The sequence below is a fragment of the Onychostoma macrolepis genome, chromosome 08, assembly GCF_012432095.1.
Source record: "Onychostoma macrolepis isolate SWU-2019 chromosome 08, ASM1243209v1, whole genome shotgun sequence".
Classification (NCBI taxonomy): domain Eukaryota; kingdom Metazoa; phylum Chordata; class Actinopteri; order Cypriniformes; family Cyprinidae; genus Onychostoma; species Onychostoma macrolepis.
In genome coordinates, this window is record NC_081162.1 from 21,132,485 (window position 1) to 21,158,235 (window position 25,751).

Genomic DNA, 25,751 nt, shown 5'->3' on the forward strand with positions numbered 1-25,751 from the left:
CATGTGACAAGTGACTGCAGAAATTTCCCAGGTCAAAATGATCCCTATATCCATTTAGTCTTATGAAATGATTCAGGATCTGGGACCAAAAGTGGCCCTGTTTACCCAAAACAGTGGAGCCTAGTGGCACCACGTATTCAATGTAGGTTTATAACCTGGGCTAATTGCTTCTGATGAGGCCACCAATCTATGGCAAAGGACAAAGGAGAGCTTCAGAGTACAGTTATTTTTGGACCGCCATCATGAAGGGTTTGGTAGAGAAGATCACAGGACGTTCTGCCGGTTTTTCAAACTCCGGTTCCGGGCCAAGGAGCACAAAACTTGTTTGTGTGAGTCGTGCTCCATAAATATTGGCTGTGTGAAAAAAATAAATGGTTGTAGCCCAAAGTTTGATGTTCCAATTAGTCGGTTCCTGCAGAAAAATAAGCTACGCACCCTTGGTTACAATAACATTGACCTCAAAACTAAATTAATCTTTGTTGTATGATATGGACGGACATTTGCACCCAGCTGTTGGTCTTTCAGAAAGCACCAGGGGCTGAAGAGAGAGCCAAGAGAGGGCTTTACATACTACAAAGATCCGTTTGTGTGTGGATATTCACTCTGCAACCAAAAATGAAAGCTTGTGTTTAAGAAGGATACTGTGAAATGACTTTAAGAGGTTTGTTCTGATTACGACAGGAACAACAGAAAATAAAACTGCGTAAAACTCCAAAAATAAAGTTGGAAAAAGGGGCCAGGAGCAATTATCAAATATTCAAAACAAAAACTGAATAAGGATCTTTATAACCACATTATGAAAAGCAGAAAAACAGACAGTTATCAATTCACGATCAGCATTCATTCTGTTAAAATTGGGTCAGTGATAACGAAAGCACAAACTGGTTCTCTCACCATAGACACATGTAATATGTAAGCAAAGCATGAGTCAAACATGCCAATAAACTTTGGACATACTAAATGTCGGGGTCAAAGGTTTAAGCAAATTGTTTCCTGACCTACTCTTTCCCACGACTATGTTCAGAGCATGCGTTTATGTCTATAGATCCTGTGGCATATTGGCAGCGACAGCAGTCTTGGCACTCGGTCATAATGACCTGGCAGAGTCTCACCTGACTGAACTCCAGGTATCCCAGATTACCAGCTCCCAGCAATCTGCACACCTCAGCTGTGAAGCTTTGAATGGTGAAGAAAAACATTAGTAAATGACTTTGAAAAACACCTATACCTCATTCTAAAAATACTATTTAAAGAACCAAGTAATAAAAGGAGCTCAAGGAGGAGCTTACTAGTGGTTCAAAGGATTTATTGTTAATCAAACTTTATTGTCTATCCCACAGGGGTACAAAAATCCTCAGTCTCTTTGTAGAGTTATCTTTAATAAACTGATAATAATAGCCACAATAAACAAACTTCTCAAATTCTTAAATAAGTTGAAAATGAAAATTGTGTTATTTTCTCACCCTCAAATCATTCCAAACTTGTATGATGTAATTTGTGGAATCAGTAGAACATGATCAATAATCAGTACATATTTAAAGTTTGATCTGTTACAATAACAATTATATGGTTATACTATATTGATTTTTTTTTCATTAGAATACATTGCATTTTTATGGTGCCTTTTGATGCTTGACAGCCATGGTCACTTATGAATGGAAAAAGCTGCATAAATATTTAGTAAAACAAAGTAACAGCAGGTTTGGAATGGACATGTGGGTGTAGTAAATACTGGCATTTTTTATTTGAGGGATTATTTTAAGGTTAGATAAAAACAAATCACATAAGCTTACTTGAGTGAGCCTGTTTTGAATGTAAAATTGCCTGATTTCAGTGTTCAAATGTTGGAGCTAACAGCGCTAATGTTGTTGTTTTGTGGCTATTTGTAAAAACACAAAGTCAGGTTGTCAAAAGTTTAACCATTCAAGTCCTACAGATAACGTTTAACTGAACCATCTTGACAGGAGCCTCCAACAGCTGCCTTTTCTCTTGGGTCACAGCAGGGGCTGAAGACAAAGTTGCTTTTTAAGCTGATGTAAAACAAAATTCTCGGTCAGATCTTGACATGACAGCTCGCAAGAAGTGTGTACGATCTTAGATCAGGGAGAAAGACCAAATTCTGTAGGCAGATTCCCTCATGATTTAAGTCCTTATATTTCAGTAAATAAATGCTTGCTTTGAAAAAAAAAAAAAAGTGCAATTACATTCACAATCTTACATGTTTATGCTTCACAGCCAACAAAACAAAAGGTTTTCTTTCTTACTGAAAGATTATAAATCTGTCAGTTTATTCAAGACTAGAGAAAAAATTATTGACCACTTTAAAATATCATAAATGCATCATGCATATGTATCTCTTCATGAGCAAACCTTTTATAGTTATCAATATTTTATTACACATAGGCTACACTACTGTTCAAAAATTTGGGGTCAGAACTTTTTTTTTTTTATTCAGTTATCTTCAGCATGGATGCATCAAATTTATCAAAGGGACAATAAAGTCATTTATAATATTACAAAAAATTCTATTCTTTAGAGCTTTCTATTCATCAAAGTAGCCTATCATGAAAAAGGCATCACAGTCATATTAGAATCATTTCTGAAGCATCATGTAACACTGAACTGAAGACTGGCGTAATGTCTGATGAAAACGTATAAATTACATATTAAAATGATGAGACTACAGGCATCCTGGATTTCAAAGAACAAGGAAGCCTTTTTATCTACTCACTTGCTGGCTGACATTGCCCAATTCAATTCATTTCCGAAACCCAAAACACTACAACACACAAAACGCATGAACTGAACAATTACTATCCAAGCCTTGCAAGCACTGTAACAGGTCTAACCAGTCTGCTCTACAAAAGACTGAATCACCACATCCAAGCCCTGTAAGCAATTCATTTAACAACACACACTAACAGTTCCATCCACACACTGACTCCATACAGGTATCCAAAACATTAGAACTCTGGACTGGCTCCTTTTAGACCATCATACAGACTAATAAATGACATTAGGAGACACAACAAACTCAAGGAAACTTTAATAATAACAGTGGGTTTAAATGTCAGCTTTCCTTACTCAGCTGAGCACTGTGTGATTAAGTTTCAATCAAGCTCTTTGTTCTTGATTTGATTAAAGTCTGCGCAACCCTCACAGCTCAATTCCGCTTTGCACTAATAGATCTGCACAACAAAAATGTCACACTAACATCCTCTAAGACATTGAGAACTAACAAGTTGTCTTGTGCATAAGGCGTTTCCTTGTTATGAGTTACAATTGGGTAATTCTGAAAGGTGTGAATCAATAACACCCAAGACGTTGCACCACTAATTTTGTATCAAAATCAACACTTGACAGATAATGAGCTGCATTAAACATCTTAATTGAGTCTACATGACTCTTAACAGAGCACAAATGGATCAAACGCAGAGTGCATTTGAGGATAACCATGATGAAAAGTGCACATGCATTTAAAGGATAGAATGGCATTTCATTCATCAGAGCCAAGGCTACGGATGGAAAACACTTCCACATTTTATGGTTAAAAAGACATTCACCATAAGACTAGCAGACAAACATGATTATTCAGCATGTTCCATGTACAAAGGGATTTGCCACAGGATTACAGATGAATACAACCTACAAAAGACCAACGCCACTGTGGAGGATATGCCATATTTCACAGCATAAGGGATTTACGGTACAGGAAATTAAGACAGCCAATTCAAGTCAAACATACAGTATCGAATGTACAACACCAAACATCCAGCCACACATAAAAGTTGGAATTTGTTCAATCTAACAAGCCACATGTTCAGTTGACAGTATAATTTGCTCCATTGCTAGTAACTTGAAAAGTGCTGGAAAGTCTTTTTTTCTTCTGTGTATTAATGTCTTAATTGCAAGACTGTACAATGTGTTTGGAAGACAAAAAAAAAATAATCTGGATTTTCAAGCATAAAATGCTAGTTAGTCTGTGTTTTGAATAGTATCTGGATTATAGCTGGTCTTTAGATGGTCCAAGCAGACAGACCATCTTAGAGCAGCAACAAACTAGCTACCAGCTGGTCGTAAGAGTTTAAGATAGTCAAGCTGGATTTTGGAAGATGGCTACTGGTCAGCCAGCTAATGACCAGCTTGAACCAGTTAGAAACCAGCTACTATGTTACCAACAGGAACCCTAAGACTATTCAAATTAATAATAACAATAAAACAAACTTTAGTAAAACCTTTTAAAATCTCTTAATTACAAATACATTATGAGTCAAGTTACAGTGTCATAAGAAACCAGAAACAAACTCACTCACAAAAAAGTAACTACAGTTATTAGTATGCATGACCAATCACAAAACTGGCAATTCTATGCATAGCAATTAAAGCTAAAGCAAAATATTAACCATCTAGATTTAACATATAAACCTCAAAAACACAGAACGATGCATGGGATATTTCAAGCAATACCTCACACATCCTCTGCTTTTTGTCCAGTAGCCCAATCTGAAGGGCAACACCCCTGTAACAGACCCACGCACTCGACGGGCTTCATTGTCTCTCAATAGTTCAGCTTATGCCGAAACGATGCATTTTTAATTATTTAAAATGCGAGTTTTTGTCAATAGAACATGGCAGACTCGAAGCCCAGACAATAAAAGATGTAGGATCAAACTACAGAAGCGTTGTCAATGGAACCCGTACATAAAAGGAAATAAAATCTAACCAACAAATATTCCCATCAGAAGATTTCATCTCAGGTTACTCTTTTACAGCACATCATCTTCAGCATTGTCTCTGTCATCGATAAGCAACAATGGAAACAGATTCTAGATACAGCTGGGAGAAACTGTTGTTTGTCTTAAATTAATAACACGATATTACATGTACGGTTGTATGCCAGGAAAACGAGATAATAAATGGTGATTCTCTCCCCACTTCTAGTCATCGAAACTGGGTGTGAAACGTTTAGATTGGGTTTGATTTGGAATGTCACTAGAATCAAACGGAACGTCACGCGCGATACATTTAAAACTTGATACATTCTAAAAAGCTAAATGTTATAATGTATCAAACTCTGGCATTGTTTCTGGCGGTAAAGGTGTTTTTATAAACCGGCAGGACAGACCGAGAATACACAGACAGCCTGACTAGGACACCTTTCCTGAAGTCATGCCAAAAACCGAGTTGTTTGTTAGTGAACAAAAGGCCACAAGGAGCAAGGAATGGGAAAACTGCGCTTACCCAAAGATCCGTTCCCCAGCTCATAGCGAAAAAACTCCAAGAACTAACGTTTCCGCCGCTTAAAACTCCAGGGTTGCTTGTTCTTCCCTCTCTCTGCCGTCGTGTAACTCTCTATACTCCAGTGAAGCCAGCAGCGACAACCTCACGGCTCAGGGTTTTCCCATTTCCGACATACAATGCGCCTCTGCCGCGGGGAAATGGAGGGATGCGTTTGTCCAATAGCGCCTCCTATTCATCAAAGCTTGTAAGTGGAGAGATTGAATAACTGCACAACCTGCTGGAGCAGAGAAAAAAATAAATAAAAATGGCCATTTAGATTTTTTACATTACAGTAGAGTGAAATATATAAAATATATGTAATACGAAATAATGTAATCTGTAGGCTAAGAAATATAATCATATTGCTATATTAATATATAATAGGCCTGTATAAAATATTGTGTAATACGAAATAATGTCATCTGTTGGCTAAGAAATATAATCATATTATATTAGTTACATTTTATATAACGATACACGGTATTGAACCGTTCGGGAGGCTTTCGGCTTTTTTTTTTTTTTTTTACAACAGTTCACTAAGCAAGAAGTTAATTAATAGACTTACGTTTTAGACAGCATATTGCCTGTTTTTGCTCAATTTCGCCAACTAAAATAAATCCAAACACAGCCACAGCACCGTTTTGCGTCTCTAGCAACATGACGGCGTTTCGTTCTGAATGAATCACCCGTTAAATGATTCGGTTCAATCGCAATGACTCACTTGTTAAGAGTGACTTGCTGCCACCTGCTGGCGGTTTTAATTTCACATTTAAAGTATCTTTGAATTTTTTTTAATTAATTTCAAACATCAGTTGCCAAAGTTTTATGTTTAAAACATCAAAACATTATTTATGCATTTGTAACTGCAGGTTAAAGCATCACATGTCCCTCTGAGCTGCATTAAACAGTGTGTAAAAGCATCTAAATGCCATTCAGATGCAAATTCAGATGTTTCCTCTGAATTGCAAAGATATATTTTGTCAATACCGACTCCATTTGCTTGGTAACAGCCCAAATGTCTTATTGAATGATTAAATGTAAAAAATGGACTCAAAATGTGATGTATACTTTTAGAAAACAAATGGCTTTATAAAGGTAAAAAATGCCCATAAAAGGTACAAAAATGTAAACTTATTGGAAAACATTAATTTGCTACATGACAATATAGGCTACATCAGCTGGAATACTTCAGACCGGAGCTGTTTTTGTTTTATATGCTGCTAAGAAGACACCCCAGAAGATGGGTCAAGTATAGCTCCATAACTGTTCAAAGTAAAAAAAATTGTTTTAATAAATAAAGAATTTGTAAAAATCAATTAATTTTCTCTGGAATTTCTTTCTTTTTGCTGTATCGAAAGCGTATTGAAATGAACCGTGAATTTTGCAAACAGTTACACCCCTAATTATTATATATCAAACATGAACTTTTTTCCTTCACAATTTAGGTCACAATCTCTTAATATGTGGCCATACGATCTGCATGTGATTACACTAGATTTAAAAAATATATATATTTTAGTATCATTGATATACTGATATATACTGTAGTATACTATATATTGTTTTTATATGCATATTTTTTACATTTGTAAGTTTTAGTAATTTTGATATGTTTTTATCATTTTTAGTTCTTGTGTTTTTAAATATATTGTCTACACAGATTTAGTTAATTTTTTATTTCAGTTTTAGTTTGAATTATTTCAATTCAAGTTAAACTAAATGAAAATGAGAAATATAGGTTTGGCAAATATTTCAGTTAACATTCATTACTTAAAGTAGCGTGTCACACCACAGCATGCTTTAGTAATAAAAATAATTAAAAGATTAAATAATAATAATAAAACTAGAAAATAAACTCTCAAACCAATGTTTCAACAGTTTCTTTATTCATTATTTACATCAAGTGTAACACTGAGGAAGGACTTCACAGTAATATAATATTAAAAGTGAGCTTTAAATTACAATCACACAAAATATACTTTTTACAAAACAGAAAAAAATACTGTTAATCTGTCAACCTCTGCCTTTTTAATCCCTGTTAAATTCACATATTCAAAATTAAGAGTGTTTTATTTTCATTGCACTTGAAGGACTAGAGAGGTGGCCTTTGGTATATAAATTTCTTCAGCACTTAAAATCTGACCTTACAAAAAGACAGTCTCCAAAAAAAAAAAAAAAAAAGAGTGAGTTCCAGGATTCAACATAAAAAGTAGATCAATAAATAAACCAAAAATAAATAAAAGAGACAAACAAAAATGTAAAAGGAAAAAAAACTTGGGTAATTGAAACCGTAAAAGGACTGAAATCTATTGAGACAAACAGTACGACTTTGCATCTCAGAGGCCTTGAGTGGCTCATAAAGCATAAACTATAGGACATGATTGTTCTCTCCGAATTGTTCCTCTACATATGATACAATAAAATATTATTTAATGCACAAACTTTCAGAGGAGGTTTACTAAAATAAAATGGACTGATTTTACCAAAAAGAGAAAAAATTGCGGTGATAAGTGGCAATAAAAGAAAAAAAGAAAAGAAAAAAACTTGACTGTTTACTAAAAGGTTTAAAAGGCAAAACACTCCCTGACAATCATGTAAAACTGACATACAAAACAGTCACTAACTCTTTCCCCCCTCAGTTGTTTGGTAATTAAACATTTTTAGACATAACAATAAATGGAATAGATGACCTGCATGTGTTTGAAAGAACAAACTGCTAAATCACACATGAAAAATATTTTTTCTCTGTTAACGTGATTACAAGAGAGGTATTCCTGACAAAGCAAAACAAATTCATGAGCTCTTTCAGTAAAAGGAGACCAGACTTCAAGCAATGTCTTTTTCTAAGTAAAGGACAGATCATTGCACTTTTTCCTATTCAAGTTGGACACCTCACATACCCAGATGTCTGAACAGGGCAGCTTGAATGATAATAAAGGCTTGAAAAATCCCATTTGCCACCTTAAAATTGATAATGAATATTTTAGCGCAAAACATATTTACATAAACAGATCTTTAACATGACCTTGCAGTGCACAAAACATTAAATCTCTCACAAAAGGCACCATGTAATATCAGAAAACACTGCCCATGGCAGAAAAAAAAAAAGAAAAATGGCAAAACAAGCTAAGTTAGTGTAGGCAAATTATGCTATGATTTAGAGTACAAAAATGGTTTTGAACAAACAACATGTATGATTTTCTGTTGCAGTGGAATTGAAATGTCATGGAGATGCATGGCAAAAACAATGTCTCCTTCCAATATTTCCATACTACATACCCAAGAATAGTGAATTAAGGCAAGGCAATTAACATTTATGCTTTAAAAATGTGCTCCAGTGTAATCGGTACAAATCATCTTCATTACATTTTAATTATGACATTGCAGGGTACCCACAAAAATCTCATTTATGCAAATTCTAATAGAAATCTATCATTTTATGAATACAGACTCAGAAAACATTTGTAACTGTTTGTGTTCTGAAGAAAATGTTTCTTTTAATAATGTTTCTTTTTAATAAAGTTTAAACTGTGTGAGACTATGGAAAACATATACACGCACGCACGCAAAAAAAAAAAAAAAACAACATTCCTGCTTTCAACAAATGAATACATTCATAATGTAGATGCACAGATGGAGACCCTCACACCAAATTCTCACCACAAGGACACAAGTGAGCATGACCTTCCATGCCTGTTTGTGAGTATAAAATAATATGCAATTTCTACAATATCATAAAAATGCCTGTGCTTTTAATCAAAAATAATTTAAAATTCAAGTTTACAAATGGCGACATTCTAAAGTGAAATCAAAATAAAGTTACAAATCAATGTGCTAAGGAAAATGCATTTTGTGTTAAAAGACTTGGCAATACTTGTATCTCTAGTGTTGCTGCTTCTGTGTTGGCACCATGATGGTCAAAAAATAAATTCAGACTCTCCACACATCACATAATTCCCCCATAGCAAATCAATAAAATCTAGAAACATGTTTAGAATTCTTAAGTGTTGAGAACTCTAGAGTCAGACTGTAGATTTGTGCCATCTGGCTGATGGGGGCATTACCTAAAGGCCACGGATATAAAAGGCCAAATATGATCCATGTGGTGACAGACCCAACACCATTTCAACTATGCCACAACAAATCACTGCTAGCAACAATAATGCATGGACCATGTCAAAATGAAGACTAATTACAGAAAGATATACCTAATTATGAATGGTCATCAAATGCTGTATTGTTTAACAAATGTGGTCAAAAAAAAAAAAAAAAAAATGACAGTATGGGACGTAGACAGAAATAGTTTTAGTGTGTAATATGAGACTGAACAAAGAGCTATGTTTGCAATCCACAATCATTACTACTGCAGCTTCTGAACAAGCAATATTGTTTACGCTCAATTTATGCCATAAATGTTGGGCATTTTTATGTTTGCATTGACATTCTGATGCAATATCCAGTTACTATGGAAACAATGCAAATGAAATATCGAAAAAGCGAATGGAAATCTGTAACTAAAAACAAAATGCATGATAAGTGGACCAGTTCATTTGTAGTCGGCTCACATTAACCTGTGCAACCCCTGTCTATTTGTGAAAACGGATTCTGTCATACCAAGATAAAACTTTAAGTATTAATTTGTCAAAAACAAAACTGTGTATTTTGGTAGTGACAAAAAGCTTATATACAAAGAACTCTGTTCCCAACTGGCAATTTCAAGGAGAAAGTCACCTGTAAACAATAAAAAGTTAGAGAGAGTGTTTGTAGTAATTTTCTGAGGTACTTCTTAGAGAATACTCTCTGTCCCCCAACACTTAAATAAAATAAAATTGATTCTGATGCAAAAAATCTCAAGGGGTACAGGAGGAGGAGTTTTGGAGGTGGACACAGTGGCTACCTTTGCACAACGTCACTGATCTCTTTAATGCACGTGTGCAAGTTGTCAAGAGCCGGGCTGGTCCCAGGTCCCGCTCCCCCACCTGTAGAGGAAGCGCGCAGATCCTGTAGACTCAACTCCAGTTTCCCCACTGCCTCACGAAAGGCAAATTTATTACGTGTCTGGGGGATGCAATCAACATACCCCGAGCAGTAGTCCAAAAGTTGGTGGCCCACATCCAGGACCTGGCTGCTGGAGGAAAGCTCGGCGTTGCCTTGAAGAGCACTACTCAAGCATTCGGCACATTCCAAAAGAGCCTCCTTGCTGATTTTCTCCAGTGGGATCCGTTCTGTCTGCTGCCGAGTCCGTCTAAGGGTGGGTTTGGTGGAAGTAGGGCCAGGTCCACCACTAGAAGCACCATTGGCCATCTTAGTTTGGGTGGTGTTGTTACTAGAGGGGACTATGGGGGCTGGAGGCACTTGTGGTGGTGGTATTGATGGACGTGCTCCTCTGGCTTCTCTTCCTGACCTTTTGATGCCATCTCCATTGATCTCTATGTTTCCACTGACCGCTTCGTCAGCTGCATCGGCACTGTAGGCGTGTTGGAGGGAGCGGAGCATGGGCGGTGGAGGAGGTGCACATTTGGGCTTCACCAGTCGCGGTCGGTCACGATCGCCACTGTCGGACAGCAGTTTAAAGCGGTTGCCCTGAGAGTCCACACCGACTAGGTGTACATCAGCCGAGCTGTGCTTTAGAGTTGGGGAGATCAGCACTGGAACTTTGTGGTTGTGCAGATTGACCGAACCAAGGGTGGAGGTTTTCGATGGAGACGACCAGCATTGCCTGTCATCTTGCCCATCTTTTCCTCGTGTGTTGGAGTCTGAATCTGCCTCTCCCCCTACACCTGGTGCCCTAACTCCACCTGCGACCCCTCGTGGCAAGAGTTTGGCTTTGGGACGATCTCGTATCTGAGCCGTACCTTCGTCAAGCTTCCTCAGGATTGCATCTGAAGGACGTGCTGCCCCATTCTCTGGCTGTGAGGTGGTGGAAGCTGTACGCTCTAATGGGGGTTTGCTTCGGTTTCTTGGTAATGTCAACGCCATGCGCTCTAAGTCCGGCAAACCGGCAGACATTGAGGAAGTTGAATTGGAACGAGGGAATGGCTTGGTTCCACTTCCTTCGTCTATACCAGAAGGCTTACCAGTCCGCAATCCCAGGGTCTTTTTGATAAGGCGAGGGGTAAAGAAGCCTGCAAGGCTTCCCCAACTACTGCTGCTCCCAACTTGACCAGAAGTTGCTCCAGAGTTTGAACTTGAGGGTTTCTGTCCAAACGTGGCCCCACAACAGCGGGACTGCACGTGGTTCCCCTCTCCATGAGATGGAGAAAAATTCAACCCATCAGTTTGGGGCAAAGGAGGAGGAGGGCCTGCAAACCCAGCCGTGGGCTCATACTTTTTATGGGGCTGGGTCTCCATCTCCCGGAAAGAGCTGCTCCTCTTGGGAGGCATAGGGAGATTCTGTTGCTGCTGAGGTGAGGATGAATTAGAAGAGGAAGACATGGACTTCTTCTTCATGAAAGAACTGAAGAAGCCAGCCTTGCGGTCACGGGTGAAGGTAGTGTCCTGGGAGTCCTCCAGCAGGCTAGAGGGAGACTTATCCCTCTGTTTACGTGGTAGGGCAGGAGAGCTGCTGGAGCGTCCATCACCCACAAAAAGGGATGCTGCAAGACCTGAACACAATAGGACAAAAGAACCAAAAGTCAAAGAACAGTAAAATAAGTGGAAGCAGTGGACATGCAAACTAACGCTTCAGTGCTCTCATATTTAAATAGTTGGAACACTTGCTTACATCATTATTCAGTGCAAAAATAGCATATTGTGTGGGACTGTGATTGCTTGGCTATAAAATGAATATTTAATTTATTGCATTGTTACCAACAGTGGTGTCTCAAGCAAAGGTCTTCCAAATTAAGTACATAGAAGTAAGAAGCATGGTGAAGCCTGGTGTAAATGAAGGCTGTAGGGTAGTATTTGATAACACTGCTGCTAACCCTGACTGTAATTTATAAGAAATAGCATGGTATATGCTTTTATACAAGAAACTGTGTAGTGTCTCTATGAACTACTGCTACTGCTTGCTGTCATAATTTAAACATGAAAGGACATGACACTAGGTCAGGGCTCTTTAATTCATGGGGCAATTTTTTTATGAGTGGGCAAAGATTTATTTTAATTTTTTTACAGGTCCTGTGGCAAACAGGATGTCTAGATATTTGCATTAGAGAGTATCACTTGATATGTGGGGAAAAGTAAGATTGTTAGGACAATCAAAGGCAGGACAATAAATAAATATACAGGAATACAAAACAATAAATGAATAAATGTTGAAAAAATAAACTTTGTATGCTTGACAGGTCCCTAACATGACAAAAAGATGTATCTCAACCAAAAAATAAAATATAAATATTTCCACCCTAAAAGTTTATTTTATATAAACTTTATGTAATTTCAATAAATACCATATAGATAGTTTAAGTAGAAAAACAATATTGCACAATACAAGAAAATGCTTAAACAAATTTTAATCAAAATATACAGGTGCTGGTCATATAATTAGAATATCATCAAAAAGTTGATTTATTTCACTAATTCCATTCAAAAAGTGAAACTTGTATATTATATTCATTCATTACACACAGACTGATATATTTCAAATGTTTATTTCTTTTAATTTTGATGATTAGAGCTTACAGCTCATGAAAGTCAAAAATCAGTATCTCAAAATATTAGAATATTACTTAAGACCAATACAAAGAAAGGATTTTTAGAAATCTTGGCCAACTGAAAAGTATGAAAATGAAAAGTATGAGCATGTACAGCACTCAATACTTAGTTGGGGCTCCTTTTGCCTGAATTACTGTAGCAATGCGGTGTGGCATGGAGTCGATCAGTCTGTGGCACTGCTCAGGTGTTATGAGAGCCCAGGTTGCTCTGATAGTGGCCTTCAGCTCATCTGCATTGTTGGGTCTGGTGTCTCTCATCTTCCTCTTGACAATACCTCATAGATTCTCTCTGGGGTTCAGGTCAGGTGAGTTTGCTGGCCAATCAAGCACAGTAACACTATGGTCATTGATCCAGCTTTTGGTACTTTTGGCAGTGTGGGCGGGTGCCAAGTCCTGCTGGAAAATGAAATCAGCATCTCCATAAAGCTTGTCAACAGAAGGAAGCATGAAGTGCTCTCAAATTTCCTGGTAGATGGCTGTGTTGACTGTGGACTTCAGAAAACACAGTGGACCAACACCAACAGATGACATGGCAGCCCAAATCATCACTGACTGTGGAAACTTCACACTGGACTTCAAGCAACATGGATTCTGTGCCTCTCCACTCTTCCTTCAGACTCTGGGACCTTGATTTCCAAATGAAATGTAAAATTTACTTTCACCTGAAAAGAGGACTTTGGACCACTGAGCAACAGTCCAGTTCTTTTTCTCCACAACCCAGTTAAGATGCTTCTGACGTTGTCTCTGGTTCAGAAGTGGCTTGGTAGCCCTTTTCCAGCTTCAGTTCTCTCCTTGTGAAGCTCTCACATGTGTTTGAATCTGCTTTGCTTGACTGTATTCTCAATCTTGTGGTCATCCCTGTTGCTTGTGCACCTTTTCCTACCCAAATTCTTCCTTCCAGTCAACTTTGCATTTAATATGCTTTGATACAGCACTCTGTAAACAGCCACACCTTTCAGTAATGACCTTCTGTGACTTACCCTCTTTGTGGAGGGTGTCAATGTTCGTCTTCTGGATCATTGCCAAGTCAGCAGTCTTCCTCATTATTGTGGTTTCAAAGAACAAGAGATACCCAGAATTTATACTGTAGGGATGGTCATTTATTCAAACTCAAATGTAAATATTCTAATATTTTGAGATACTGATTTTTGACTTTCATGAGCTGTAAGCTCTAATCAAAATTAAAAGAAATAAACATTTTAAATATATCAGTCTGTGTGTAATGAATGAATATAATATACAAGTTTCACTTTTTGAATGGAATTAGTGAAATAAATCAATTTTTTGATGATATTCTAATTATATGACCAGCACCTGTAGATACACATGCAGGTTGTGTGAAGTGCTTGTGTGCATACTTGGGTTTAGTGACATGCAGCAAATGGGAGAAATAGAATTAAATCAGATGTATTTACAAAAAGCAAAAAGGTGATTAAAACATGGGAGGGAATATCTGTTATGAGCATTCATGAACATGTCAGTTTTCTGATCACAATACATTTTAAACATTACACACACATGAGAACAAAAGAAAGGGATATGTATATGTATAAGTGCTGTCAATCGATTAAAACATGTAATCAAGTTAATCACAGTCATGGACTGTGATTAATCATGATTAATCACAAATTTTAAATACTAGGATTAACCTGTAAATGTGTTGAAATAAAGAAATGCATGACAAATTATAGTTTAAGGAAACAGAACCTTTCACACTTCCGCCAGGTATGAGACATAATCCTTATTATTCTTTTGTTTTTATTCAGCCATTATACTGGCAATAAAACGATTACCAAGCCACATCGCTTCAATCCTAGTATACATTTAAACAACTATTATCAAAAGTATTTCTAAATAAATACAAAAAAACATTTTCTTGCGACCTTACGTGAAGTATTATGACAAAATGCATTATGAAGAAGAATTGGACCTGTTCTGCAGGTGCATTAGAGCTAATATTAGCATCATGCTATATAAGACAATTTATGAGATTAATAGTACACTTTTACTCAGAACTCAAGAAAATCACATACAAACCATATCCTATCGTAATCATGTGTTTATTATCTTATATAATCTATAGTGGCTGTTGTCATGTTTATTTCTGCTGTGTAAAAGCCTTAGCATGTATGCTCTGGCTGAAACTCACATTGTTTGTGATGTTTTTGTGATGTTCAACTCCGTTCTTAAGTTGCCAGGGATAACGTTACATTCCAAGTATAATACACATTAGTAAAAGGATCTATTTTAATTTTTATTTGTCTATATACACATTATAAAAGTATCCCAAAAAACCGCAACCCACGGCTCTGTAATTTTTCCCGCGACTGTATTTTCAAAGTAGCCCAATTGTGCCGCTGCCCTAGCAGCACTGGTTCACTGTACCCTCATCACACAATGATAGATAACCTTCCGCGCTGCGATGATGGGAAGAAGTTGGGGTCAAACCTTATCAAACGATTAATTTGCGTTAAAAAATATTTATTAAATATTTAATATTAATCGCATGCGTTAACGTTGACACACCTAATATATATATACACATACATACACATATACATATACATATATATATATTAGTGCTGTGTTCGATACGATGTATCGTCACAGAGATTTGACGATACGAGTATTGATACAGCTGGCCCTGTATCGATATTGTGGCATGTTTGCAGCAGTGGGCCGCCCTTAATTTGAATACAAGTACACCATTTAAAATTGAGTAGAAAAGTGCAAGGTTTCTAAAAAAAATTATGAATAGAGCATAACATATAGGTTACAACAAGGTTTTATCTGGCTGCAGAGGAACACAACTGGGCTGCCTGATATAAAGAGATGTAATCCTCGAAACAGAGCCTCACACTTGCGCAATACGAAAATATCTGCTAAATGTGACACTTTTCTTTGTCAACCTGGCAACCATGTGCCAGGTTGACAAAGAATGTGCTCTCTCCACTGTGGATAAAGGAGCTTGCTTTCTGAAAACAACGGTTAGCTTGCAGTTTAGCGATCTCCACTTCAATACTCTATTATCAGAAAAGTGTAATTTATCAAGTGTTCATTTATGAGAGAGAGAGAGAGAGAGGCGCTGTGTATACATGTATGAATTACCACTGTTTTGCCGCGTATCTCTAACAGTGAAGCTGTGGCTTTCATTTCTTTTTGAAACAATATGATGTTATTAGCTCCTTGTTGAGAAAGATAATGTAGCTCTTGAGCGATTAAGCTATTTAGTTGATAAAATTGCGGGTCAGCGCTAAAAAGTTTGTTCCTGAATGTCTGTGTGCGGCCGCAACGTGATCTGTGTGAGTGACAGAGCGTTAGATACAGTGAAGACAGCGCATTATTTTACTTTAGAACTCTTCTAATTTTTATTTTTTAAACGTAGAGAGTGTGCATCATTTGTGCAATGATAACCTACCAGCAATGTAAAAATGATTTTTTTTTAAATATATTAGAATGAGTACATTACAATATAAATTTATTAGAACCAGTACATTATTATTTATGGGCATAAAAACAAGATGCAAACAATAAGAATTTTGTACCTGGTGGGGAGTGCCCAATGTAAACATGAAACATATGCCATTATCTATATTGTACTGTGGTACAGTTATGGAGGCCCTTCGTAATGCAGAGGTCAACTGCCAGCTCTGCCTATAGTTAGAAATGGCCCTATAGTATGCAGTGTTTAATAAACAGCTGTTTTACTAAATTCTGCTGAGGTGAAATTCAGTGCAGTCCTGTATCGTGATATGTATCGACAGACTTTGCTGGTGATACACAGCCCTAATATATATATACACACATGCATACATACATACATACATACATACATATATATATATATATATATATATACACACACACACATACAGATATATATATATACACATACATACACACATATATATATATATATATATATATATATATATATATATATATATATATATATATATATATATATATATATATATATATATATATATATATATATATATATATATATATATATATATATATATATATATACTATGTAGCTCTGTTAATCGATAATGAACACCACTCCCATTCTCTTGAGCTTCTGTCTGAGCCGACTGAGCCGGAGTTGAGCCTGTATACCTGCAGGGCCGTGGGGTCCTGCCTCCTCCATATTCTCTTTGTTCTCAGAGTGTTTCTTCTGCCCACGAGACTTTGAGGGCAAGAGTGGCATATCGTGGCCAAAGGTGTGTGCGAGCCCACCTTGCCCACCAGATGCAGTTTTACACAGCTCTTCGGCTACCTCTGGAGAGTAAGCAGAAAGAAGGCGCATGTTAACACTATGTTTTACATCTAAGTACTGTGGGTCACAATGTCATTAAATATTAACTTCAACTTTATTTCAGTCAATTTTCAATAGTAAATTACCATAAATGCATTTATGTATTAAATTCACTAAAAAAGTAACAATATGTTATTTATTCATTGCTTCCTTTTAAGCCTGTTTAAGACTATTTATTGTACAAGTTTTAAAAAGCATAAAAAGTCAGCTTGGTTTATAGCTTCTTTTGTCACTCGAAACAGATGATGCAGTAATACCTTCTGAGATGCTTGAGTCATGGAACATGGTCTCAAAGGCCTGGTGAATCTCAGCAAATGAGGGTCTATCCAGTGGACTCCACTGCCAACCTACCAACACACAAACAAAATATGGCTTTTCTTAATGACCAAAACCCACACTACGGTTCAAAATTTTATTGTTTTGTCAGATTTTTTTTTTTTTTAACAGAAGCAATGATATGCTGAATTGCTCAGAAGTGACAGTAAAATTCGCAAAATTAATGTTACAATAGATTTCGATTTCAAACTAATGCTGTTCTTTTCAAATGTCTATTTATCAAAGACTCCTGAAAAATTGTGTCATGGTTTCCACAAAATATTAAGCAGCATATTAGAATGATTTCTGAAGGATTATATGACACTAAAGACTAGAGTAAAGACTGGCTGTTGACAATTCAGCTTTGCCATCAGAGGAATAAATTACATTTTAAATATATTAAAATAGAAATAGTAATAATTCACAATATTACACAATGCTTATAGAATATGTACGAACATATATGAATGATACTTGACATTATTTGAATATACACTAAAGAGATTATAATTTTTGTGTTATGTAAAAGCTATAAAGTGTAATCAAAGTCACTGTTGATACTCACAGGCTCTCATAAGCTCGTAGACTTTAGGAGGACATCCCTCAGGCTGCTCCATGCGGTAGCCCTTCTCCAGCAGATCATACACCTGAGACAGGTCGATTCCTGGGTATGGAGACATGCCATATGTGGCAATCTCCCAAAGCAACACTCCAAATGCTGGAAAATTGGGAAAAATAAGTGAGTTACTTATTTATATATAACTCTTTATAGAGTATCAGAACTTCCAAAACAATCCTTATGAAAAAATTGAATCACTGACCCCAAACATCTGATTTGATGGAGAAGGTGTTATAGGCCAGACTCTCTGGTGCTGTCCATTTGATGGGGAATTTAGCCCCAGCATGAGCGGTGTAGGTGTCGCCTGTCATCAGACGGCTCAGTCCGAAATCAGCTACCTTGACCACGTGATTCTCTCCAACCAGACAATTACGAGCTGCCAAGTCCCTGAGAAAGAAATCGAGAAGCTGGAGTAAGATATCTCAATGGGATACAAGAGAAAATTATGTAACCCATGGCCATGAGAACTCCTGAAGTCCACTGACGCTTGAAGAGCTATGCTCACCTGTGGATGAAGTTTTTCTTCTCCAGATACTCCATGGCAGAGGAGATCTGAGTGGCCATGTAGAGCAGCACCACAGCGTTCACCTGCTCCCTGTCACACTCACGCAGGTAGTCCAGCAGGTTCCCATGTGGCATGTACTCAGTCACTATGTAGAATGGAGGCTCCAATGTACACACACCTAGAAAGTGGCATCAAAACAAATAACTGTTCTTTATTATGTGAACAAAACACTGGATTTCTATGGTGGAATCATGAGAGTAGTGCATACTTTCTAATGACTGCGCAAACTCTAATGGTTGATTAATGTAGTCGACAAGTTACTTGAGATTTTTTGTTTTAATTGAACGGAACCCAGTTAAAGCATATATAGCTTGAAAATCTGGCGTTTTGACTAGTTGTTCAGGCAATTTGTGTTAACTAGCGTCAACTAGTTGAACTCACCCAGTAATTGTACCAAATTGGGATGTTTGACCTCCTTCATGACTGCAGCTTCCTTCAGAAACTCCTCAACCTCCATGGTGTCCTCCTTTGAAATAAAGCAATACAGCATAAATGTGGACGGAATATGGAATATAAATACATAACTAGCAAAACAACTACAAAAACAGAAATCCATGGGTGCAATATAATGACCAGCCACTTGGTGGCACACAATGCCACATAAACAGCTCAGTGCGACAAAAACCAATGAAATAGGGGGGAAATATTGAAATAGGAGCATATGCACAAAAACACGAACCTTTAGTGTTTTTACAGCTACAGTGAGGTTGTACTTTTTCCAAACTCCGACGTACACCTCTCCGTACTGGCCTCCGCCTAACTTGTGCTTCATGGTGATGTCGGTGCGCTCCATCTCCCACTTGTCGTGGATGGGGGAGACGCCGTAAACGGTTGGCTTGTTGCATTTTGGAGCGGGATAGTGTAATGTGGTTACCAGACCATCCGCCACTGTGGAATGATGATGAACCAGCTCAGCTAATGTGCTGAAACGACTTTCAGCTGTTACGTAGACCTGAGGCAGAAGAGAAAGAGACCAATTTTAAAATCAAAGGAAAGGGAGCTTTACTTTCAAAGTAAAGTGAAATCAGCCGTTGTCTTCAGCCCAACCTTTCCGTCAGAGGCGGTGTTGATCCGGTAATGATAGACCCGTCCCTCATAGCGAAGCGAGATAGACAGCTGGCCAGGGCTGCTCTCACTCTCCCTCACTAGGAAGCTGCCGTTGATCAGGCTGCTGAGCAGGTACTCAGCGGCGCTGCGGGACACGGGCCCATGATACCAGCTGTGCTTTTCCAGACTGTTCACAGGGGTGATGTAGTTACTGGGTACCCAACCCTGGCCATTCTTCGAACGGACTTCACTCCACTCGCCATTCTGGTTGTACCCCAACACTCGCAGCTTCTCTCCTGAAATGCAAAAAAAAAAAACGGTACATTGTACACAGCAATCACTTGATAGTCTTTTTTTTTTTTTTTTTCATATTTTTGTGCATAATGTTTTCCTAATGATTCAGCAATGCAATCCCTTGTTATTCATACCATTGCATCTCCCTTGAATGGAATGGAATGGAATGAGAGATTAGAAATGCAAGCCACAACAAGTCCATCGTTCAGCTATAAAAGCATATCAGGTCTTTCACAAAGGCAAAGTGTATGTTTATGTCCGTAACTACAGTATTTACTCAGAAATAAGATCAGTTTGAACTTGAAGCTCAGACTGAAAAGAAGCAGCTAGTCTTATATAAGAGTTCTGGGATCTGAACAAATACTGAAAGCACCTGAGAGTGGAAAAAGAAAAGTGACAATCATGGCATTCAAATATATCAAAAACCGAGTATTCGATGTAATGTGCTGTTTTTTAATTTCTGCAAATACGTGTGTCAGACAGACATCTCTGGCAGCTGCATCACGCTCCATGAACATCACATTTTTAAGACGCCATATACGCTACTATTCAAAAGTTGTGGTTTGTAAGATTTTTTTAATGTTTTTGAAAGAAGTCTCTTAAGCTCACCAAGGTTGCATTTATTTGATAAAAAATGTAAATTCAGAAATGAAAATAAAAATGTAATTCATTTCTGTGATGCAAAGCTGAATTTTTATATTTTTGTGGAAAATGGTGCATTTTTCAGGATTCTCTGATAAATCACAAGTTCAAAATAATTTATTTTAAATGGAAATCTTGTGTGACATTATAAATGTCTTTCACTGTCACTTTTGATAATTGTAATGCATCCTTCCTGAGAATAATAAACTGCTTTAAAAAATATCTTACTGCCCCCAAACTTTTGAATGGTAGTTTGAATGATACATTTTGTTTAATTTCCTCCTCTTCCTTTGTCTTGCTTTGATCAAGCAAAGGTCCAGCAGAGGGTGCTCTCCTCCTGCCAAGGAAACATAGTTCAGGCCTGCTAGCTTTCAGACACCAAGTGCTTTTTTACCAACCCTAAATCGACACTGGCGCGGCAATAAGGCCCTCGCGACAAGGCAAGAAGAGGCTGGCGCATTGGTGCCAACCAGACAACATTTCATATCCGGCCATTAGCGGGTACTTCAGAGGGAAAGAGCAGACTGCTAACTCCCTCTCTCTGAACTCTCTTCTCTTGGGCTAGACTGTGTTTACCCACCTGCTTTTCACCCAGCTGATGGGATTACACTTCAAAATGGGTATTAGCGTTAGCTGTTCAGCATGGAGCATCTGAACATAGACCCGCCTGACTCAAGTCCCAAAGTCTATGGAAAGAGCTGTGGGCGTTAGCGCATATGGCTCAGGTTGGTGCCCATGTGTTTTATGCTCCTCAGTTGAATGAAACTCAAAGTTTAGCATCCGTTTTCTTTTTTAGCTCGATTCTTTGATCCTACACACTGTTGCTGGGAAGAGGAAGAAGTAGCTCTGAAGTATAGAAAAGAGGAAGGAGAGTGATAGAAGGAAAAGGAAAGATGCACGGTGTCCTTGTTATAAAGAGAGGAAGTGATCCATAACAGTTGTGAAAACATTCTCCAGCTTTGTTTTTTCCTGGTATTAAAACTGGTCTTGGGTTTCACTTGAGTTTATACTATCAGTGTAATATAGTTTGTCATCTGTGTACAGAGGTGGAGATCAAACTGTTAAAAGTGTTCCGTGAAACTAAGCACCGCATGTTGCGCAACCACTCATCTCCTTTCGACAATCATACCTTTCGTGATGCTCAGTGTGTTGTCACCACTGGCAACAAAGTCGTAAAGCGCAACGAAGAGGTTGGGGTCACTCTCCGCAGCACCCAGCAGATTCTCCTTCGAGCTCCAGCGCACCGCCTCCGTCAGCGACGTCGAGTCCAGTCCAAACGGCCTGTGCAGGGCCTCTGTCGGGAAGAAAGAGAGACAAATAACATGCTATATGAGTAACAGAAAACATAAGCAGTTGTTGATGGAGCATATGACATCTCAAATGAGACAAGGCTCCTGGGAAGGGCAAAATGAGTCAGTGTATGAGGGGAGGGGTTTCAGGAGTTGACGTACACGTTAACGTCAAGGTGGGGAGGGAGAAGAGAAGTGAAGAAACTGCAACCATCTGACGCAAAATGACAACAAGGAGGTTGATTTAAAATTAAATCCTTGCGTCATACCTCACTTAATGATCTCTCTTTTTTTTTGCAAGTAATTTGTGCAAACAATAAATCTTTATAAAAAATTGTAAGTGCTAGATGCTAGGAACGTTAATGATCAATTGACATTCAATTAATTAAATTAATAAATTAACAAAATTAAATTAAAAGGCATTTTGTCAATAATGCAGTCAATAATTATTGAAATATTTTACAATCCACAAAGAATTATTGGAGAAAATGTTGCATGTATATTTTTAACATATATACATATATAATAATATTAATAACAATTATTATTATTATTTAAAAATATTATAATATATAAATATAATAAAAACTGAAAAGTTAATTCTATATAAACAATAAATGCAGCAGACTAAAATGTATTAAATATTTTCTGAATACTAATAAAAATAGAAAATGTACTTACTATACATTGCAACAACATTAATATACAATTAGTATTGATCTAATTTTTTTTCAAAAAAATTCCGAAGAATTTCCAAACACTTTATTTGTGAAAAGCAGATGACCACTGGAAACACCCCAAGAGCAAACCATTTGACCAAGTAACAGCTTCCACATTGATCACACACACAAAACAACAACAACAACAAATACACATCCCTCAACCTGAGATACTCCACAAAAAAAAATAAATAAATCACTGGCGCTCAGTGCACCGTTACAGCGTTGTCTACCTGCGAAGCAATAGTGGTCCACATCCTGTGGGTTGGACAGGTTGGTCAGCCTGACCCTTTCTTCCTCAAAACTGCTGCTGGATGGCAAAGTCTTCAGTGGCATAATCTAGCAGTGCTAGATTACTCTCTGATCTCACATGTAATAAAACACAGACCTGAAGTGTTGAGGGTTCTGCTTCTGTCTGAGAGGGTTTGACTCTTAAGGAACTTCTTAAGGAGAGGAGGAGCATGAAACGGCTTTGAGGTTGGAAAAATGGTGTGGGAGAGTCCCCACGCCTTAAGCATGCCTGCGTCTGCTAGTCTTCCTCTACAGCTGTCAACCAGCCACAAACACACACACACCAAGCATGTCTGGGCAGCTGCCCCTTTCCTTAGGGGAAATGTGTGGCAGGACAAAACATCGGATGACTTAGAAATGAAAAGGCATCAGAAAACTCCCTTTACTGATCATTATGAAACAAATTCTGGCTCTGAGATTAGGATAGGTTTACCTTAACAAAACTACTGTGGTGTCACCATAGTAGAGGGGCTGAATCACATAGTAATACCATGGAATTGATGTATGATTAACATTCACATACTAAGGCACATTAAAGAATAGCTAAATTCATGTAAAACATTTCAAGTTCATGTAAATGCTTTCTATCCAAAGAAAACAGCTACTTCATTGTAATAATATTTCACAATATAAGTTCTACTGTATTTTGATCAAATAAATACAGCCTTTATAAGCATAAGAGACTTCCTTTTAAAACATTAAAAATCTTACCCACCCCAAACTTTTGAACAGTAGTGTAAATGCTAAAAAAACAAAAAAAAACAAAAAAAAAAACACAACATTATTACTGAAAGCATTATATTACCAAGCAAATATTAATTTACAGATTACTGTTAACAGTGTTACTGAATTATTAGTGTACAACAGTAACAAGAATATCGGCAATAACCAATAATCAAAATTTTAAAAACACATTTGCGTTTTATACCATCTGTTGTTAAATAAGAGAATGTGTCTTATGTAAACAACGCCAACTAAGAAACTCATTCAATCAGGTCAAGTAAACCCAAAGCTACCAGTTAAGATGGATTAGTAAATTAGTTGTTTGAGCATCCCATCAACTAGTTGATTTTTTAAATATGTAGTTTTGAACATCCCTAAAAAAAAACACAAAACTCCTAGTGTTGACACATGCACATTATCCACAGAAATAACAACAACAGCGGATTAGACATAACTAAATAAATAACCTTAAAAAATAATATTAGGGCAAAATGTAATAAATGGTTCAACAAGTCCAAAAATGTCCCTATAAATTAAACTCGAAACAATCATTATGAATAAAAGACACAACATAACCAAGACAAAACAAAGACTGGTCTTACACAACTTAATAAACCTGAAAGAACACGCAGCTGAGACAGTCAAGGCCTGTGTGGCAAACCTGACTTTGCCACACACAGACACACACGCACACATACATACAGCCCTACCTTTATTCCTGACCAGCATGCAGTGCTTCCCAGTCCTAGTCAGCTGACTGATCCACAGCTCCCAGTACATGATCCCAGTTCCAGTATAAGGGCTAATGGGGAAACCACTCTAGCCCCTAATCCTCAGACTACGGGTTTAATTCACGCTACAAAACAAAAATCTGCAATGCTTCTCTTGGTTGAATCATTTCAGAGTCTCCGGTGCAGCTCAGAGCTCAGAGTTTCCAACCCCGCAGCCGGAATGCCAATGCGACTTGATTGTGGGCCTCCATGCCAACTGCCCTGAGTAAGAAATGTCCAAATGTGCTTGTGTGAGATATGGGAAGAGTGGAGTTCTGAGGGTGGTTTTATTGGATGTCTTGTGAGGGGAGGCGTTTGGGGGGCCCGTTGGTTTTAGAAGGGGGTAGGAACGAGCAGATGGTTCCATTTCTACACCATGTGTGCTCCCTACGCAACATCCTCTTGGGAGAGGCTGGAAAAGCATGGAGGTGTGGAAACTCTAGTGCAAAATGCCTGTGCCACATTAAACGTACCCCTGAGTTTCAGAGCAACATGCAAAATGTATTAAGATGGGATGCTCAGTTATTCAGTTACACCCAAAACCTCTCAACAATAATCAAAGACATCAGCACACAAGACCTCAACAGACTAGATGACATGAAATAAAAGGATTCTGTGAACATAAAAGAAAAAGAGATTCAAGTCTTAATTCTAGTCTACATAGGCCAGACAGACAGAGAGACAGATAGATAGAGCAACAGAATGACAAACAGAGAAATAGATTGTCATTCTATGAGTCTATTGTTCACTCTGACTGAGACAGACAGACACAGATAGAATGACAGAAAGATAGAACAGAAAGACAGAAAAATAGAAAATGACAGAACGATAGAACAGATAAATAGAACAATAGAACGACAGACAGACAGAATGATGGACAGACAGATAAAACGATAGACAAACCGACAGACAGACAGACATATAACGATAGAAAGAACAGACAGAATGACAGAGGGGCAAAGAGATAGAATAAAAGACAGAACGACAGACAAATAGAAAGACAGACAGACAGACAGATCAATAGATTACAATGTGAAGCTCTGTTCTAGTTCATTCCTCACTCTCTCATGCAACACTTCTGACTGATGTAGCAGTTGAGCAGCGTTGGGCACGTCGCGTGGCCGCATGTGTTTGTCCTGCGTGTGCTTCTCAGCACACATGTGCTTTCTGTGTGTGTCTTTGTGTGCAGGAGCTTCGCTGTGAGACAGCTGAGGAGAA

General features: G+C 37.7%; 2 protein-coding genes across 6 annotated transcripts in view; both read right to left on the reverse strand.

The window, feature by feature from the left end:
• Positions 1-5,515, reverse strand: part of fnbp1l (formin binding protein 1-like) — a 45,635-nt gene extending 40,120 nt beyond the window's left edge. For 2 of the 3 annotated variants that reach the window (XM_058783785.1, XM_058783784.1), the window contains exon 1: positions 5,242-5,515. In XM_058783785.1, coding sequence (XP_058639768.1) covers positions 5,242-5,265 — 24 coding nt within the window. In that variant the 5' untranslated portion in view covers positions 5,266-5,515. The remainder of the gene's footprint in view (positions 1-5,241) is intronic. The other variant, XM_058783786.1, reaches the window with a different exon arrangement.
• A 1,629-nt stretch (positions 5,516-7,144) lies between these two features.
• Positions 7,145-25,751, reverse strand: part of abl2 (c-abl oncogene 2, non-receptor tyrosine kinase) — a 36,552-nt gene continuing 17,945 nt past the window's right edge. The window contains exons 1-11 of one of the 3 annotated variants that reach the window (XM_058784573.1): positions 24,474-25,229; positions 21,871-22,035; positions 19,806-20,101; positions 19,438-19,710; positions 19,140-19,224; positions 18,699-18,876; positions 18,396-18,580; positions 18,140-18,292; positions 17,517-17,606; positions 17,061-17,222; positions 7,145-11,885 (exon numbers count right to left, since the gene is read on the reverse strand). In XM_058784573.1, the coding sequence (XP_058640556.1) occupies positions 10,174-11,885; positions 17,061-17,222; positions 17,517-17,606; positions 18,140-18,292; positions 18,396-18,580; positions 18,699-18,876; positions 19,140-19,224; positions 19,438-19,710; positions 19,806-20,101; positions 21,871-22,035; positions 24,474-24,543 (3,369 nt within the window). In that variant the 5' untranslated portion in view covers positions 24,544-25,229 and the 3' untranslated portion in view covers positions 7,145-10,173. Of the gene's footprint in view, positions 11,886-17,060; positions 17,223-17,516; positions 17,607-18,139; positions 18,293-18,395; positions 18,581-18,698; positions 18,877-19,139; positions 19,225-19,437; positions 19,711-19,805; positions 20,102-21,870; positions 22,036-22,982; positions 23,719-24,473; positions 25,230-25,751 lie in introns of those variants that run through there. The other 2 variants (XM_058784572.1, XM_058784571.1) reach the window with 2 other exon arrangements.